At 36.2% G+C, this 19591-nt stretch overlaps 2 protein-coding genes across 6 annotated transcripts; both read left to right on the top strand.

Annotated features, from left to right (window-relative positions):
• The first annotated feature begins 3540 nt into the window (after positions 1 to 3540).
• LOC121746936 lies at positions 3541 to 7672 on the top strand. Of its 3 annotated transcripts, none has more exons than XM_042140896.1 (8): positions 3541 to 3667; positions 4230 to 4382; positions 5148 to 5253; positions 5986 to 6171; positions 6260 to 6718; positions 6839 to 6922; positions 7000 to 7078; positions 7409 to 7672. In XM_042140896.1, the coding sequence occupies exons 2-7, from the start codon at positions 4335 to 4337 to the stop codon at positions 7059 to 7061; spliced, it is 945 nt and encodes a 314-aa protein (XP_041996830.1). In that variant the 5' UTR covers positions 3541 to 3667; positions 4230 to 4334; the 3' UTR covers positions 7062 to 7078; positions 7409 to 7672. The 3 variants fall into 3 exon arrangements, with proteins under 3 accessions (XP_041996830.1, XP_041996831.1, XP_041996832.1); XM_042140897.1 differs by lacking the exon at positions 3541 to 3667 and adding an exon at positions 3680 to 4097; XM_042140898.1 differs by lacking the exons at positions 3541 to 3667; positions 4230 to 4382 and adding an exon at positions 4663 to 5038.
• Positions 7673 to 9919: 2247 nt separating this feature from the next.
• On the top strand, positions 9920 to 14824 carry LOC121748745 (protein MAIN-LIKE 2-like). Of its 3 annotated transcripts, XR_006039522.1 has the most exons (8): positions 9920 to 10162; positions 11686 to 11801; positions 11897 to 12541; positions 12705 to 12872; positions 12965 to 13354; positions 13429 to 13993; positions 14246 to 14319; positions 14507 to 14824. XR_006039522.1 is itself a non-coding variant. In XM_042143237.1 (7 exons), the coding sequence occupies exons 1-6, from the start codon at positions 10132 to 10134 to the stop codon at positions 13957 to 13959; spliced, it is 1881 nt and encodes a 626-aa protein (XP_041999171.1). In that variant the 5' UTR covers positions 9920 to 10131; the 3' UTR covers positions 13960 to 13993; positions 14246 to 14443. The 3 variants fall into 3 exon arrangements, 2 of the variants coding, with proteins under 2 accessions (XP_041999171.1, XP_041999172.1); XM_042143237.1 differs by lacking the exon at positions 14507 to 14824 and having other exon boundaries at positions 14246 to 14443; XM_042143238.1 differs by lacking the exon at positions 14507 to 14824 and having other exon boundaries at positions 9920 to 10217; positions 14246 to 14443.
• Positions 14825 to 19591: the final 4767 nt, after the last annotated feature.

Below are 19591 nucleotides of genomic sequence, written 5' to 3'. Positions count from 1 at the left end.
ATAATGTAATATTTTGTTCCATTGCAAAATTGTTTAGGGGGGAAATATTGTGATATTTTGTCAAGTAGGAGTATAATACACTAGTACTAGGTTAAATCAAATTATATGGTTAATGAATTAGCATTTGTAAATAACTATTCTATTCATGGAGTATAATACTACTTTATTCATGGGCGGACCTATATGTATTAAGGGAGGGGCTAAAGCCCTTAATAAAATTGATTTTTAATCTTATATAAAATTTTAAAATTTATCCAAATCTAATGTAAATTATTGAGTAAAAGCCCCTGTAACAATCTAAAACGTCCTAAAATATACTTTGAAACAAAATTTAGAAGTTTCAGCCCCTAGTGAGATTTATTTCTGCGTCCGCCCCTGACTTTATTCTCTCTAATTTTTTCTTTCTCTCACTTAACACACTAAACATCGGTTCTTAAACTTCATGCTAAAAAGTGTCTCAACTATACAGGAACGGAAAAGGTATCACTCCCTCTATCCCACAATAAGAGTCACATTTCACTTTTACCATAAATAGTAAGTAGGTTTCACATTTCACTAACTCTCTTCACTCACATTCTATTATAAAATCAATATAAAAAAGTAGACTTCATATTCTACTAACTTTTCCAACCACTATTTTTTATATTTCTTAAAACTCGTGTCCGTATCAAATGTGACTCCTATTACGGGGCGGAGGGAATAGATTACATTAAAGTCAATAAAAAATTATGATTTAAATTTAAAAAAACGTAAAATAAATATAATTATATATTCACCATGACCGCCCACATTTAACTAATTGGTACTCTTATGAACTTTATGATTTTCTTCCCACGAAATATGCTTGTGCTTAAATATTTTAGGCTAGTGGGTTAAGATAATATTTTAGTTTTTTTCTCCACCCAAAAGTTATAATTATTGGACCCATGTCTAGGAATAATATTACTCCTATGTAGTAGTTATTATCCAAAGTCGGCCCCATCACAAAATTGTTTTTCTGTTAGGACTAAAAATTTGTTGTTATGACCGTTGAATGGTTTCAATAGTGCTCCATATTTTAGTGCAATATAGTTTGACCGGAGATGTGATTATCTATTCATCAATATTAAATAGTATTTGTTTTGAGTAAAGGTACTATCAAGTATATCAACTATTCATATCACTTTTTATAGTCCAACTCAAATCTCATTTTTGTCACGTCATAATTTCTCATACCCATACTTTCCCTTATATCTACCCATACATACACTAAATACCAGTACAATTTATTTTATTATTTCATTTTTAATAATCTTCCAATTTATATTATAATTATTCAAAAAATAATTATATTCAGATTTTAATACAAAATTGATAAAATAAAGAAATTAAGATAGTTTTAAAAAAATGTTGAATTACTGTTAATGAAAATTAGCCCCACCTCATTAGTGAGAGACATTATAAATAAAAAAAAAAATAAATTTGATAGACAAATCGAAGTGGAAATATTTTTTTATATAAAAGCTTTATTTTTATATTTTTGTTATATGTAAACTTAAAATAAATAATCCAAAATAATATTAATTAAATATTCTAAATCACAAATTAAAATTTTTAAAATTATAGGAGTATTAATTAAAACTGAAAAATATACTATAATTTAAATTTCTAAAATATGTTGATAAAGATTATTTTTTCAATAAAAAAAATTATTAACATAAATAATCAAAAATGAACTTTAACAAAGTGCTACTATTTATTAAATTAACTTGATGTCCGACTTGGCCCCGCAAGGCAAGCCGAGCCTCATTGCAATCCTTGCCAAATCTCATACTACCGTCTAAAGTGACAGGCTCGCCTAGCTTGGGGCCCTTCTGGGTGCAATGCATCCTAAATGTAGTAGATGGTAATCAACTGCATCGAAAGAGTTCGATGGTAAAATGTAGTAGATTTTGTATTAATGGTATTTGATATATTTACATGAGACTGTATCTGACTGAATTAAATTGTAATTTTGATTCAAATTAATTAAAATAATTGCTACATCTTAAACAAAAATTATAATGTAAATAACAATTATCCATAATAAACTCTAGTGTGTGTTTATATATTATATAAATTGGACAATTAATTTTTTTATAGTTATTAATTTTATTAAAATTACTAAAAGTGGAAAAATAGATAATAGTTGCAAGCTAATCGAACCGAATTTTATAAGATTAGAGAAATTTTACCACTAATTTCCTTTTAATTTCGTAGACTAATCGAATAAATCTACACTTTCGAGCTACATTAACAGTTTCACACCCTAGTTTTGAGTAAGCAATTGCCTTTAAATTAATTGAGCAGGAAGGATTCATATCTTTTGCTTAAGAAAATAAATTAGAAAATAAGTGCATTAATATGTGATGATCTACAAGTGAATGACGTAGATTTTGTATTAATATTCTTTGTTATATTTATAGGAGACTGTGTCTGACTTAATTAAACTGTAATTACGATTGAAATTTTAGTTAAAATCAATAAATGTGAATTAAATAATTATATCTTAACTAAATTTCTAGTAATCACTAATTGGTAGCAAGATGTTGTTTTATGTGTTAAGTAGTGAAAAAAATATTATACTTTTATTAATTTGAGAGAGTATTTTTCTAAAAAATATATAATAATACTTTTTAGAGTACATATTGAAAAGAAAAGTGTGACAATTACTATGGATAGTAATACTAATACGAAAACCTAACGTTTTTTACATATAAATCGCATGTTTTCACGTCGAAATTATAAAAAATATACCAAAATTTCTCACTTCAATGATCAATATTATTACTCCATTCGTTCCACAATAAAAGTCTTATTTCACTTTTACCATAAATGGTAAGTTGGCCCCACATTCCACCAACTTATTTCACTCACATTTTATTACTCCCCCCGTCCCATTGAAAATGACTCAATTTCCTTTTTTGTTTGTCACAATCAAGATAACACATTATTAAAAAATGGAAATACCTTTATCTTTACTTTATTCCATCTCTCTTACTTTACTCTTTCTACTTAACACATAAAATAAAGCTACATAAAATCTCGTGCCGCCCAAGGAAGGGGTCATCTTCCTTGGGACGGAGGGAGTTAAAACTAGTACTCCCTCCGTCCACAAGAATATGCACTCTTTTCTTTTTAGTCCGTCCCACAAGAATATACATTTTCCAATTTTGGAAACTCCTTTCTCGCTAATAAGATGAGACTCATTCTCCACTAACAATACTTTAATTACTTTTTCTCTCTACTTCTATCTTACTTTATCAATTTTGCATTAAAACCCGTGTCAAACCCAAAGTGCATATTCTTTAGAGACGAAGGGAGTAGTATATATAAGTGAGATTCATATGTCATTAACTCATTCAATCTATTTTTATTTATAATTTTTAAAAACTAATGTCATGGCTAAATAGCACTCCTATAATTTTTTAAATAATTTTTGGGATTTTGACGCGAAGCAATATATGGTTGGGATCCAAAAGGAACGTAGTGTACTAGTCAAACCGAGCTCCCCAGGTAGTGGGTCCCAGTTTTTCGACTTCCCAACTTGGGAATTTTTTTGGGACATATCAGTAAAAAATATTCTCTTCTATCGCTCTTAAATTTCTGCAACATAAAAAGGCAACGCAAACGGATTTTCAGGTGAAAGGTATTCGTGACTTTGTTCGAGGATTCTATCTTGTTTTGCTTCGTTTAGAGTTGATGCGCAATTGCATGTGCACCTTTTTCGTTTATTATGGCGCCATCTGTTGTGATCGTGTTTATGTTTATATTTGAATTCTGTGCTATTTGAAGTTGTTTTTGTGAATTTTTTGTTTATGAGAGATGTGATGGTGGAGGTGGACTGAATTTTTTCTCTAATTTTTAATTTTAATTTTTTATGCCTTGTTTGCTGGCCAATACCGGTGATTAGGTATGCATGTGAAGTGTTTCCATTTCATCTTTTTGGGGGAATGTTATGTGTTTGTTGAAAAATGCAGTCTAAAACATTAGAGAGGTTCAGAGGAGAAAAAAAGAAGAAGAGAGTTTATGGAAATGATTTTTGCCGCATTAGCATTAAAGTTTAATGGCTGATTGAGGTCGTTGAAAGGAGAAACTACATATTGCTCAACATGCTTACTAAGGATTAGTGTCATAGCATACTTTTCTTTTACCCTATTTGTGTGTAGTAGCCGCGATAACGGAATTTGTTGATTTGTGTAACGTTTCAGGCTAGATTGCGAGAATCATCCGCCATTGATTTTTTGCGATTCACCCGTGGCGTGGTAAACTTGACCACGTAAATATATAGTGTTCTAATTGGGGGTGATTGAAAAATGGCTAATGGAGAAGTTAGAAAAGTCTCCCTACATGATATACATGTGGTAAGTTTCCTGGCTTTATTCGTTTCAAATGCATTAATTTTAGTTTCGGCTCGAATATTTTTTCTACTTTAGAAGCAACAAAGCATACTAGGAGTACAATACAAGACAAATGTATCTAGACTAATGATACCATTTAATATTAACTTATAGTAATATACAAGAACATAAGCTTTTAGCGGAGTTTCTTATCCCCGGGGCACCTCCATGAATCACGTGGATTTGTATTGGGTTTATAGTGATATGTTTCACTTGGTACCTTATCTACATTTTGATGCAAAGTTCGAATAAATGTGTTTGAAAGTGATTTAAATCGCAGCAAATGTACCCCACATAGCTCTTATTGTTAATGGATCGTATTTAAGCCTTTTTCACAGGAAATTAGCGATACGTAATTATGAGAAAGATTATATGAGTACCACAAACTGGGAGCAATGCTTTAATTGGTTAGAGAGAATATAGGAGATGGTGATCTCTCAATAGTTTTCTACACTGTGGGTGTCTACTTTTATTTGGGTTAGATCATAGTATATGAAGCAGATGACTGGTGAACTTACTAACATACTGAACTCCTCTTCATTTGTATGAATGAGAAGGGTGACATATATCTTGTTACGTTGATCTTAGCATTTTGACAACTCTACTGTTGTGCATACACTGTGGGTGGCTACTTTCAGTTGTTGTATACCCATTTTTATGGTTCCTACTTTTTTGCACATATTTTTTTTCTGATAATATCACTAAACCTTGTGTTGCTCCTGGTATCAGGTTCAAAATCTTATCGAAAGATGCCTTAAGCTTTATATGAGCCACAGGGAAGTTGTGCATACACTGTACCACCAGGCAAAAATCGAGCCTGGTTTTACTGAACTTGGTAAATCTTTTTTTTTTCCTTATTTCTTCCTGCAAGCATGGTGATTATCACTATTTAGATTCTCTATACTACTGAAACGCTCTCTTATTTATGTGATATCCATAACTGAGAATGTATGCGACTTTGTTGGAGTACATGCATTCTAATTCAGTTTATTTGCAATAAATAATTTCTCTTACCCTTTGTTCAACGTGGATATCAATACTAGATGTGTTAGACCTGTCTTTATAAGAAAAGTGAAAGAACATGTCTCCAACTATAAGGATTGAACAAATTATAGTACCACTTCTCTGTCCTCTTTGTTTTGGACAACTAAAGATCTTCTCTCCATAGGCCATTCATTCCCCTCCTCGTGACTCTTGCATTTGGCAGTGTAATTACTAATTCCGCGTCTCTTCATTTGGACTGAACTGCAATTCCGTGCCTTAGGCTGCCAACCTTGTCCTAATGAATAAGCAGGAAGCATATCTCTTCTCATGATACTGTTTTGCTCAGTAAAAATATAGCATTGGACTAGACTCGATGGGCTTTTAGTAAGTCTTTTATGTGCTGGGTAGTTGGTGTTTCGTTATTTTTCTCAAAAAGTAGAAAAATAGCATTTCTGAACAGTACTATCATTATAAAATGCATCATATTACTGAGCATGGAGAATGCAGGCTTGATTTCTTTATCAAGTTCTTCATAACTGCTTTACATTCAAAATAATAGAACAAAAACTGGGCAATTTTGCAGTGTGGCAAAAACTTGAAGCAGAAAATCAGGAATTTTTCAGGGCATATGATATGAAGCTGACTGTGAAGGATCAAATATTGCGATTCAATGAAATGCTTGAGAAACAGGTTGAGGTAATGCAGCAGATAACTCAGAACGGATCTTCATTGACTCCTCAATCCAATGGATCGCAGACTCAGCATTCAAGTGAGCTTGCTTTTAACTATGTCTGAAGTAGTTGATCATAGAGAAGATAAGGTTTCCTAAGTTATACTTTTTGTTAAATTTTTTGAAGCACACAGCAACTCAGCTCACAGAGACCCACGACCTCATATGCCATCTATAACGTCGGAAAACATGCACCATACAAACGGATCTTACTCACTTCAACAACTTATGCAAGTTGCAGCCAATATGCCGAGGCATGATGGAAGGATGGATTTTCATCCCCCACTGCCAATGGTTCAGAACTCAAACGCAGGAGCAGCAAAGCAAGGATTCAACGAGAGGAAAATCAAAACTGAAGGTGTCCATGCAGGAAATTCTGCATTAACGTTTATTTCTAAAACTAACTATGCCGAATCACATAATGCAATTAGAGAAACATCTATTGCTCCATTTAATGGCAGAGAATCCTGCTCACAATCATTCAACGAGTCCGTGATGGAGACGGAGATGAACTCATTCGGGGTAGATAAGATGACTCAAAACTTTAATTTAACAGGCTTGACAGCTGATTCTTATAATAGTACAGGTTGGTCCTTTCTCTCTCTCTTTCAAACACACACACACACACACACATACACGCATGCGCGCACACACAGCTGAGAGATTTTATTTTACCTGTCATGATGTTTATACATTATCTCTGCAGATCTATTGCAGAACTATTCTAGATCCCCATACGTGGGAACTAACAGGATCTTCTTGGATCCTTATATCAGGGAAGAAGACCAAGGTAATGTACTGAAATTCACATGTCTACTTTAGAAGGTTTGATCTAAATATTCATAGATACATTTAATTCGTGAGCAGACTATACGAGGACAGAGACTATGTCAGAGGACTCTACTTACAAAGGTTTTGGCACTGATTGAGGAAATTCTTACAAATGGTATTCCTCCTTAACTTTTAGGATGATCGCACCTTCATATTCTATAACTGCAATTACATTGGCCACAGTTAGTAAGCTAGGAGGATGTTGCCGAGAGCTCATTTCCACCTCTATTTTGGAATTTTTGCTGAGTCGGTCGAATCATTCTTATTTCGCCATTTTGTGGTTGATAGAGTTTTACATTTTTTTCTCGGAATTAGAAAGTAGGCACATTTTGTCGATGCTCACTCGGATAACTTATTAGTTATTGTACGATTTACAAGCGAAGGCTTATGTTTTTACGCATATACTGTATTTATTTACCTGATCAGGAACATCTTACTCATGCAGATGCAGGACGCGAGCAAAGAGCCCAAGGCCAACATTGCAGAGAGAAAGAGTTATGATTGCATAATGGAGGACGTATATGTTTATATAAATCTTTCATTTCAAAATATTGGATTCCCCAATCTTGTTGGTATTGTATTATGGCTAATTTTTGTTATTCATAAATAGAAAATGCCCAAAAAATGTAAACAAAATATGTTCTCTTTATAGAACCTTTCACAAGTGTTGGATCATAATCATTTTTGGATGTTACATTAAATTGGGTCATTTCTTTTCTTTTTCTTTTTTTTGTAAAAATACAACACGCTAATTTTCTCTATTTCTTGAAGGAATAGTGCATGCCCTTATGAATTCTAGGGCTTGCAAGAAATTAGGGTGGGAAACTGAACTTCAGAAATTCCCTAGAATTGGTCATATTCTTATGTTCCAATTTGTATTTGAGACGAAACTTTTTGACACGGAGTTTGAGAAATTAATATTTAATGTGTTAGGTAAATAGATAAAAAAAGTAAGAGAGAGAAAAAGTAGAGAGAATAGAGTAGAAAGTGAATAAAATAGAGAGAATAAAGTAAGAAATAGTAAAGTAAGATTGAGAAAAGTTGTTTATTAGTACTATATATGGATACTCAATTATGAGGGAACTTCTCAAAATGAAAAAAAAACTCTACTATGAGAGAATGGATGGAGTACTTTTTTTTCAATTTCCATTTCTTGTTTTTTTTTCTTAATTACATTTCTTTTATAAATTATAATCAATGGATTTAAGAGTAACTAAAAAAACTAAATTTATGTTAAAACAATAAAAAATTAATAATTAAAAAAATGTAAATTCAAATTGAACATTGTATTGATTTCAATGCTAGAGTACTTAATCCTCGGAAGGGATCAGCTAAGGCATAAGCTAATCCACCATATAATACACTAATGAAAAATAGACATATGATCTTTTTATAAAATTAAATAAAAGACTACCTTCACATCTTCACTCATTAGTCATTAATCATCAAAATTCAAAACCATCCTATCTTCAGAATCACATCAACAAAAAACCATTCCTCCCAGATTCAACAAATCAAATGTCGAGCTGCATCGCTATTTTTTCGCAACACGATTCATTCATCCGCTCTTATCGATCAGATTCCGCCTCGCTAAAAATCGCGCCACCGCCGGCGTGACAGCCAACGTGATCGGCACCCTGACCGGAAGCAGGATTGCCATAGCCAGAGCGCCGCCGCTCGATGCGGTCGTCCGATTCTTCTCTCTCGCCACAGTTTCCGGGAGCTGAACAGAGCTGCTTCCGAAATCATTATCGGATCTATCCTTGGCTAGATTAGTTAGGCAATCCGATCCTCTCGAGCACGGACTCGACATCGACGTTGTTGTTTATAAATAGATTCCACATGTCTTTTATTGGTCAGTGCTATGAAAATGTAGACATCGGAATCAGGCAATAGTGAATTACAGGAATGATATGTCAGAAATCACATGGCTTGAATCGGTGTGTGCGAACAGAGAGATAAGAGAGGGAAATCGGTGTTTCTTCCTCTTAAAGACAAAGGAGTTGCAGTGTAGGGAGGGAGAGAGTAATGACTAATGAGTGAAGATGCGAAGGTAGTCTTTTATTTAATTTTATAAATAGATTCCACGGGCCTATTTTTCATTAGTGTATTATAAGGTGGATTAGCTTATGCCTTAGCTGATCCCTTCCGATTAATCCTTATTTACAATGCTATGAATCTATTCTTTTCATCTCATAAAATTAGGTCCTACAGTATTTTTTTTTCATCTGCACATAAAATCAATCCATATCTATTTATAGCAATTTCTTTTTTCTCCTTCTATTTTACTTTATTATTTATGGGCATCACTATCAACTACACAATTTTAACTATTTTTTTCTTATTTTCTCTTACTTTATCAATTATACTTTAAAATCCATGTCTAACCTTAAATTTACCTTTTTTATAGGAATGAAGAAGTATTATATTCACTGTTCAACAATAGGAGTCACATTTTGTGTAGTCATAGAAATGTAAAGAATAGTGGGTTGGAAAAGTTAGTGGAATATGAGTCCCACATTTTTATATTAATTTTTTAATAGAATGTGGGTAAATTGAGTTAGTGGAATGTAGAATGTGAGACCTACTTACTCTTTATGGTAAAAGTGAAATGTGACTCTTATTATGGGATAAACCGAAATAATAAAATGTGACTCTTATTATATGACAGATGAAGTATAAAAATATATTTTATTATTCCCTCCGTCCCAAAAAAATTGTCACTTATTTTCATTTTTGTCTGTACTTAAAAATTTGTCAACTTTCACTTTTACTATCCCACATTCTACTAATTCATTGGCACTCATATTTTAAAACTAGCAAATAAAAATAGGACTCACGTGCCATTAATTTTTTTAACCCATTTTCTATTATATTTCTTAAAACTATGCCAGCGCTGAAATGGTGAAAAGTACAAAGCATTTGTGGGCTTTAATTTTCACTTGGAAGCCAAATTGCCAATCCGTCAATCCCTCTTCTGTCTACAGAGACCACACTCTCCTCTGTGTGCGTCTCTTGTTGTCGTTGTCTTTCGTAAAATCTGCACTCCTCTTTCCTATCTCAATTTGATTTAGCACTGCCTCCTTAATTTCCGAAATTGCTGCAATTCGACCGCTGTTATGGAAGGTTTCCAATAGGAAAAAGGACTCACAGAAATAATCAATCAATATGAAGTCTGAAGATTATTATTCGGCCCCCAGTGAGTTCTCTCTTCCGCATTTTACCACAACGAATGGGTCGATTCAATGTATTCGGTATTAATTCTCTATTTATTTCTGCCTCTATCGTTTAATTGAAGGTTTGCTGTGAAATTTTGTGTCTCAGATTAGTTTTCTAATAAAATCCCAAAAAATCTAACTTTAATTGATGACGAACCTTCGATTTTTCTGGAAAAAACGTCCTTTCCTTAATTGGTTGGCTGAAGCTTTTTATAATACCTATTGTTAGTAGGTCCAGGTTAGCACTATATGTTCAATCAGTCTTGCATAGACAGTTTCAATGAGTTGCTGCTTTTCTCTAATGCTGAAATAAAAGTATCATGGACCTATGGTTAGGAAATTTAATTACTGGTTGTAGAGATGTTATGGGCCGAGTCGAGTTATTAGGGGAGTCTGGGTGGCTATTGTGGGATTTCAGGATATGTTGTAACACACACGTTATTGTATCGTATTTCTGTATCTTCAGTTTCTAGCTTGATTATCCCATGAAGATGCACAGATTTCTATCTAGCTTGAGACAACGATAAAATCAATAAGATGGCATCTTAGAGAGGTTATTGGCAAGGGACTAAGTAAATGCGGTCTTTGAAGCTTACAGAAGCTCTTTAGTTTCGTTAGAGAAAGATTGTGCGATGACTTAATGTGGACCTTTATATCTTTTATACTCAATATTCTCACTTTTATTGGGATATCAAGTGTTATGAGCATGATTACCTTTTCTAAGCACTTAGTTTGGAATAGGATGTCTGTCATGACAGGTGGGATGTGAGCATTTTAGCTGTCCATATGGAGTTTGATTCAACTATATAATTCCATTGTCAAAATCAAATTAGTTATAATTCACGATAGAGATTGTCATGCAACTCGTAAATCAGTGCACGAAGTATCGTGGACTACAAGGCTGCCCAGAATTAGGTCAAATATTAAGTGTTGGTGCTAATGAGGTCAAAGGAAGTAATTTTCAATTGAGGCCGGGATCTGCGTTGGTTAAATGAATTAGGTCAAATATTTAGTGTTGGTGCTGACAATTCATATACGATTGACAAACACCCAATTTCATAATTTTACTGTGGAGTTGCATCAAGTTTGCCCCTTTTTTGTCATTTAAGTAGGTAACTCGCTGTCATTGTTGTTGTGTTCCACTTTTCCAGTACACGCCTAATAACATCTCTTATGTTTTCTCACTCATGATAGTTAACTTTAATTCATCTTAGAAATATACAGTATTTAGTGTGATGTTCTTAGGTTGGAATGTGTATTGTCACAGACAACTTTTTTCATCACCTTGAAGTCTTAAGATCATCATGTTGAGGAATCTTATTTCCAGGATCTCCTTATTTCAATATTTACGTGTGATTTATAGTTGGCACACCGGACTGGGTTTAGGATTTACGAAATTAGGTACTATAACTTGAATGTAGGATCCTTATTTTTCGAAGACAAAATTAGCTGCAGTGACTAAGCCATCCCTGCCCCCTGGTACTGTCTTTTGCATTTTGGACAGATGTAACTACTTATAACAACGTGATGGATTATTATTCAACCAACCCTGGACCAATTGATGATTCCATTCTAAAAGATCAAGATAAGCATGTTTCAGCTGCAGTTTGGGAGGGACAGGTATTTTCACTTTGGCACTTGTGCAGCTTCTCATCTTGTGTCTTGGTTTTGAAAAGATTTATAGCTTGTAAGGGGTTTATTTTTAATGTTAATAGGAGAGAGGTGCACTTCGATGCCATGAGCATACTTCAAAGCTTGATCGTTGGCTACTTACTGAGAGTCAAATTGAATTAGTTAAGAGGGCTGGATTTGGCTATTTGAGATTAATCCCCGCAATTAGTCTTGATAATCCACTCATATCTGCTCTAGTGGAGAGATGGAGGAAAGAAACTAATACATTTCATATGACTGTCGGAGAAATGACCATAACACTCGAAGATGTTGCTTACTTGCTTGGACTTCGAATCAATGGTGAACCTGTAATAGGTGTAACGTACACCACCTGTGATTCAGTATGTATCAAATATCTGGGTAAAGCACCAGATTCAGGGTACACGAGTGGTGGGATGGTGAAGCTGAGCTGGCTGAAAGAAGCTTTCTCCGTATGTCCCGAGGATGCTTCCATTGAAGACGTCGAGCGCCACACTCGTGCCTACCTTCTATACCTTGTTGGTAGCACGATTTTTTCAACCACGACCGGTAATAAAGTGCCAGTTATGTATCTCCCGTTATTTGAGAATTTTGATGAAGCTGGGAAGTATGCATGGGGTGCAGCAGCATTGTCCTTCTTATACAGGGCACTCGGTAATGCCTCCCTTAGATCGCAAAGCACTATTAGTGGCTGTTTGACGCTGCTACAGGTGAAGTAAAACTAACTCGGTCATATCTTTTTCCTTTTGCAGAGTGATACTATTGCCCCAAAAATGCTTAATGTCACTACCAGGCAAACACTTCAACAATGGCATTTATTTAAGAAAAAGTCTGAATTATAAACTGCAACGGTTATGCCGTTCTTTTTTGCAGTGCTGGAGTTACTATCGCCTGAATGTTGGTCGGCCTAAACTTCATCACAATCCTATCCATGAATGTTTTCCTTTTGTACTTAGGTGGAAAGGGAAACAAAACGGTCCAACCTCAAATCGTGACGTGGTCTTCTACCGTAAAGCTTTGGATTCTCTAAAAGCTACCGATGTGAGTTTAGATATGCTTTGCATACAACCCTTCAGTTTTTTTTTTGTTGTACATTCTGGTCTGTAATTGATCATGCGTGTTTCTTATTGTAGGTTGATTGGTGTCCGTATGCAAATATCAGCCATACTATTATACCCGAGAGCATCTTAAACCAACTCATTCTCGGAAGATCCAAGACAATGTTGATCTGCTTCGACAAGGCCGAAAGACACCTTCCAGATCGTTGCCTGAGGCAGTTTGGCATACATCAAATGGTCCCGGAAGAAGTGCAGCATTGGGAAAGGAAGACCCGTGGTGTTGATGGCGGGGTAGATCTATCTGGGAAAATGGAGGCAGAGATAAATGAGTGGGAAAATCGTCGTTTCCATATTGTGGAGGCTGAGGAAGGCATCGATGAGGGCCAATACGTGAACTGGTACTCAAGAATCACGCGGAGGCTGGTAGGAAGGCCTATACCTATCTCATCAGAGTTTCAGAGAATGGTAAGTAAGGAAGCCTCTGCCTCAATTCAAATTATCAGTAGGGTAATATTTACGAAATTCGATATCTTGTACAGAATGCTGCACTGAGGGACATTGCACATGTAGCAGATACCCTCTCGACGCACGGAATGGACGACCTACAAATACAGGCTGTTACGAGAATCAGGTACATCGCACACGAATGCCTGAGGGATCATGCTGGAACGTCAACCGTGTCCTTGGACAACTCAGAGAGTGAGGCTGTCAAGAAGATCAGAGGAAAGGAAAGGGTAAGAAGAAGGGGTACAAGTAAACGCAGACGAAAAGATGATCCTGAGGAATTCTATGCGTCAGGCATGCATATCCAAGTATATAACGTTCCCAATGAGGTTGATCACGAACAACATCTGTGCCTCACACGGAATCCTGGTCATGGGGTGATGGAAAACAATGGCACTACTGAAGCTGACCAGCACGAAGTCGAAGAAGTTGATGAAGACCACCTTTCTCATGGATCGGAGGAAAATCCATGCGAGTCCCTTACTAATGTTGGTGTTGTAGAGCAGGCCTCGCTGGGAACTAGTGAGGACGTGACCCACCAGAACGATTTCAGTGTCACAGCGTAGTTGGTTGAACGAAGTTAAATCCATGTCTTTTGAGGTAAATATTATTTGTTTCTGGCCGTCTAACATATAAAAATCTACTATTAGATGGCATACTTGTGCTTGTGTCGGACTATTAGATAGTCATGCTGCGTTTTATGGTTTAGACTGTCTGATACTTTTGTTCTGACTGGTCAAGAAATTTTATAAGGTTGTGAAGATGCCTAATTTAGCTTAATATAGATACACTTGTGTATTGTTTGCCACTACTTTGGGAAAAAATCTCATGCGATTCTCTTGATTTATACAGGAAATTTCAAACGGTGGCATGTGGGCCGACAATCGGTGTGGAGTTTAGCTTCCGACTTGGTCGGAGATGACAAGGTTCCTCGAGTCTGTCTTGTAAATTGAAAGTGTTTCAGATTGTAGAATATTGATAGATTTTCTATACTTTAATCAGATTGTTGGTTTGGCTTCTATAACGAGATTTGATTGTGCAATCACTAAACATGAGTGATTTCCTCAAAAACATGCATTTTGTTAAGCACGCGTTGCCTCCTTTGTCGTGCAGCTCACACGGGGAGAGATCAACCTCACACAACCAACCTTCATTATGCTGCTTGCAAGGCCAACCTTGTTGGTACGAAGACGAGAAGGCAAAAGTGTGGTAGTCTACGCACTGACTTTGCGTAGCATGCCGCTTCAGGTAGCCGTGCACAATCCGAACCGGCCCGGCGGTTCGAACCGTCCGGCGGGTTGCCGGTTCCAACGGGCCGGTTCAGGGTCGAAGGATTTGTGAACCGTGAATTGGCGGTTTGCCGGTTTGAACCGGCAGTTCAACGGTTCAAACGGCAATTTCCGGCATAGGGTTGTAGGGTTTCAGGCTACGGTTCAGAAAAACCGGCGGTTTCCGCCGGTTCCGGCAACTTTTCAGGCGTAGGTCATAAGGTGCAGTGCGTAGGCCTGCAAAATCGGTCAGAAACCGGCGGTTTTCGGTGCAAAATCGTGGACTGAACCGCCGGTTCATGCAGAATTCGAAATTTGATTTTTTTTTATTTCTTCCAATTTTACTCCTATAATTACCCCACTTCCCCTCATTTCTACTCACCACATTCTTGTGTTAACAAGGATTTCCTTATCTCAATCTTCATTTCTCTATTATGTCCTCATTTTCTCTAATTGCTCAAGTTGTTTATTAGTTTCTATATTCTACTACTCACTACTCACTAGTCTCACTACTATATTTGTTATTGTGCTCGTAATTTACCACTTATTTCATACTTCATACATATTTCATCCATACTACTTTCATTCATCAATATGTCTTCTTCTCGTGGTGGATCGGGCTGTGGTGATCGGGGCAAGGGAATTGCCCAAGATCAAAGTACTAGCCGTCGAGAAATTATGAAAGAGGTTTCCCGAGTGCAGGCTGAACGGATGCAAGTAAGTAATGAAAAATTTGTTTTTCCAATTCATATTTCATAATTTCATAAAATTGAGTTCATAATTTTTTTTTTTTTGCGTTCATACTTATAACTTCAACTTATATAATATTTGTACATAGAAGAAGATCATAGGACCGCCTTGCTACTCGCTGAAATGCAACAAGGTGGGGGTAGGGGAGGTGGTTCCCAACAAGCTAACGAGTTCGACGTTGCTATATCGTCGGACTCGGACACCAACGAGGATAGATCTCATTCTCGTATTCCGTCTAGCACCGGCGGAAATGAGGAGATGCCTCCCCCTCCACCCACTAACACGGCAAAAGCTTTGAAATCTGACATTTTTGTCAAACACTACAAGAAGGTCTCGGTGGTGATTCCAAGTCTTCATGATCCGACCTCTCAAGAAGAGACATCGGCGTTTCATGCTTACTGCAACTATTGCGATAAAGTGTACAAATTTGCGACTGGTGGAGGATATGACACCCTCCGTCGCCATTTGGTGACGAAGCATCCGGTAGAATGCGGCACTACTTCTACCCAAACCCAACTAAACTTCCAACCCGGCGGCTCGGGTTCGTCAGGTACGCCTCTGTTTAAATATGATCAAAATTTTTTTTCTGATGTTATGACTAGATTGTCGGCAATGAAGCATTTTCCTTTTAACGTTTATGATGACAAAAAATTTGAGGTTACTATGCAAAGTGGTTTGAACGTAGCAACCAAGAGAATAGGTAGAATGACCGTGCAACGATCTACCGTTCGGCAATGTTTGGAGAAAAGGTAGAATTATCACGTTATTTAGTTAACTTGGGCCACAGAGTGAACATTTGCTCAGATGTGTGGACGGATTGTTTTAACCGTCATTCATACATGGGCATTACGGTTCACTTTGTGGACAATAGTTGGACTTTAAACAAGTGTTTAATAGGTTTTAGAGAATTTGAAAGTCCACACACTGCACCCGAAATTGCTTCTTTGATTATACAAATTTTAAATGAGTTTCAATTATGCAACAAGATATTTTCTATCGGTTTTGATAATGCAACTGCCAACACCGCAAGTATTGGCGATTTGATTGCGGCTTGTGCACCGGTAATTGGAGGTAAGTATTTTCATCAAAGATGCATTTGTCATATTTTAAATTTACGTGTACAAGATGTGCTTGAATTATGGCAAAAACATGTTTCTCCATTAAAACTGCAGTTAGGTTAATCCATCAAAAGCCAGCTAGTGACAAAGCATGGAAGAAATATTGTCATCAAAAGAATGTCAGGTATACGAATTTTACTATGGATGTGTCTCATAGATGGAATTCGACATATGATTGTCTGAATTCTACTTTGACACATAAAGATTGTTTATGTGATTTTTTTAGAACCCATCTCGTTCATGATTTATATCTTTCGCATAGTTGTTGGGAACATAGTGTGGCTTTATTTAAATTGTTTAAATATTTTAAAACTGCTACTGTTGAATTGTCGGGTGTTTATTATTGCACTGTTGTTCGTATTTTAGAACATTGCATGTACATATCCCTTGGTTTTAAAACTGCAATGAAAAATGCTTCCTCTTCACTTGAGCTAATGTGTGTCTTATATTACATGATTGAAAAATGGCTCAAGTATTTCAGTGAGATTCCAACTGTGTTTTTGATTGCAAAGGTATTGGATCCAAAATGGAAATTAACCGGTACCTCAAGGATTTTGGATTTTTATTATAACAATTTGAGTTCAATTGATCTTGGCCCCCTTCAAGCAATCCAATCCGATACTAGTGACGAATTTGGAGTAGACCTCTCAGAAACCTTTCAAATAACCCTCCTGGACCGGTCCATTATCCAACAAACCTTCGAGTTTAACTTGCACGCTCTCTACACCGAATATGAAACCAAGTATAACAACATCCACCAAGTCAGAACCCCCCTCCTCCACAACATAACTATGGCTTTGCATTTCTAGCCGATTATGATGACCCCGACGCGCAATCCTAACTAGCCGACCTATACAGCTACAACACCGGCGGAAGGTCCTTAGGTATGGTAAGTGAATTAGATTTATATTTCGATTCACTCTTTTCCTTTGGTGATGAAGGTCCTACTCCTCCCGCCCAAATCGACGTCCATATTGGTGGGGAACCCACGAGAAAGATTTTCCCATCCTTGCGTCAATGGCCAAGGAGATTTTTTCTGTTCCGGCTTCCACTGTCGCCATCGAGTCCGCTTTTAGTGTTGGCTCGCGTGTGTTGGATGAATCAAGAAGTAAGCTCTTGACGAAAAATATAGAAGCCGTGATGTTACTTGATGATTGGGCCAAAGCTGACGTCCGAGAACAAGAAAATGATTGAGATGATCGCCATGAGGGATCACAAGATGAATTCACCGGGGATGAATCGTAGGGCAACCGTCAACCGCTGCCGGCCGAGCCAAATAGGTAAATAAGGTAAGAGACCTACGTGGACTTTGATTCCCTAATGCAAATGAGCATTGGGGATACGTAGGCACCTCAACTTAAATTTTAAATTTAAGTTGAGCTCAAGTCCTCTTTCCTTTATTTCTTTTTTTTTCCCATTTGTTCCTACTTTAAACATATGCAAATACAATTATATAATTGTATTTGTATATACTCAAGAAGTAGATTTCTCTATACGGCTAAATCCGGGAAACTTTTGACAATTCTACTATAATTGTTGATTGTTATACTAAACTCAACATTTAAGGTTGAATTGCTAAAGGTGTCCTTAATTTAGTTATGTAGAAAGATCTCCTTCGTCGATTAATAGTATATATACTTACAAGTTTTTTATAAGAACTTCTACATCGTTTTTGTAATTTGTAAAAACTAATTAGCTTCGTTGTTTACTAGTAGTCTCGTTTGTATTTAAATTTTTGTTTAAGACTTCAAGACCTCAAGGTTTTTTTATTTGTAATTGTTGTAAACGTGTAATTTCAATAAAATTACAACTTTAATCGTATTGTTTTAATTTTATTTACGCACATTTCATACATACATAAATAAAAATAATCCAAAAAAAAATTCAATCAAACTATTGAAAGGTGCTGAAGCTACAATAGTTAAATTAGAAATGTTTACAGTAAAATGAATCGACATAAATAAAGTGATTAAACGAAGAAATGTTTACAGTAAAATCAATCGACACAATTACACAAATCAAGGAACACTAAAAAATGTGAGAATATATATATTTGCGTGTTCGTATATACTTAGTTAGTTTAGCTTCAATGTGTATAACTTTGAATTTTCGATTGAAGACTGAACGAGAGAGAATTGCTTCCGACGCTAGCTATAATAACCGCTTATTATTGGAGTCGTAACAACTTTGAAAAGTGAAATGTAATTTAATTAAAATTGAATATTTGAAAAATGCAACAAAAAAAAATTTAAAAATCGACGAACTGCCGGTTCAGGCCGAAAACTGACGGTTTTGAACCGCCGCGTAAACCGCCGGTTTTTTAACCGGAACCGGAACCATCGGGACCCTTGGCGGGCCGGTTCCGGTTCAAGCATATCTTGAACCGTGAACCGCCGGTTCATGAACCGGAATCGGCGGTTCGGAACCGCTGTGCTTGTCTAGCCTCAGGTATCACGATACATCGATTTTAGGCATTACCAATTAAACTGGCTACAAATTCTGTTTGTTTTTAAATTTTTTAGTAATTGTCGACTGTCGAAACATTAGACGCATCTATTTTCTCGAAAATTATTGACTAACACATTTATGGCTATGATTTAATGGTTGTTTACCTACATGTATTTTATGTACCTACAAGTAAACGTGCATCTTCTTCCTTTATTTTATGTACCTTCAATATGTACTCACTCTATATATATGTGCCAAGGTAAATTGTACGGTTCATATGTTCAGTTTTTAAATTTTTTGCTCACGTCCATTAAGACCATCCACTACGCGTCTCGCCGGCATCTCGCGTACCGTCCCGGAGAGACGGGACCCCGACTCGACGCGTTGCAGCTCGCCGTCCCGTCCCGCGCCGTCCCGCGTCTCGTCCCGTCGAGCCAAGAGACGGGCTGTCTCGCCACGCGCCTAAGCGACGTGGCGCGACCTGGCGTCGTGCGTGACGCCCACTCGCCGGCCCGCGAGTGGGCGTCGTCACGTGCTGGAGCAATAAATATTTTTTTTTTAAATTCGAATTTTAAAAAAAAATAAAATAAAAAATAAAAGAAAAAAAAATTGTA

The sequence above is a fragment of the Salvia splendens genome, chromosome 9, assembly GCF_004379255.2.
Source record: "Salvia splendens isolate huo1 chromosome 9, SspV2, whole genome shotgun sequence".
NCBI lineage: Eukaryota > Viridiplantae > Streptophyta > Magnoliopsida > Lamiales > Lamiaceae > Salvia > Salvia splendens.
The sequence above is the reverse complement of the archived record's forward strand: the minus strand, read 5'-3'. Positions and strand labels throughout refer to the sequence as shown.

Coding starts and splice junctions, on each gene's coding strand:
- LOC121746936 (XM_042140896.1), top strand. CDS start 4,335: ATGGCTAATGGAGAAGTTAGAAAAGTCTCCCTACATGATATACATGTG. Junction 5,254..5,985: donor GCCTGGTTTTACTGAACTTG/GTAAATCTTTTT, acceptor GCAATTTTGCAG/TGTGGCAAAAACTTGAAGCA. Junction 6,719..6,838: donor TGATTCTTATAATAGTACAG/GTTGGTCCTTTC, acceptor TTATCTCTGCAG/ATCTATTGCAGAACTATTCT.
- LOC121748745 (XM_042143237.1), top strand. CDS start 10,132: ATGAAGTCTGAAGATTATTATTCGGCCCCCA. Junction 10,163..11,685: donor AGATTATTATTCGGCCCCCA/GTGAGTTCTCTC, acceptor CATTTTGGACAG/ATGTAACTACTTATAACAAC. Junction 12,542..12,704: donor GCTGTTTGACGCTGCTACAG/GTGAAGTAAAAC, acceptor TCTTTTTTGCAG/TGCTGGAGTTACTATCGCCT.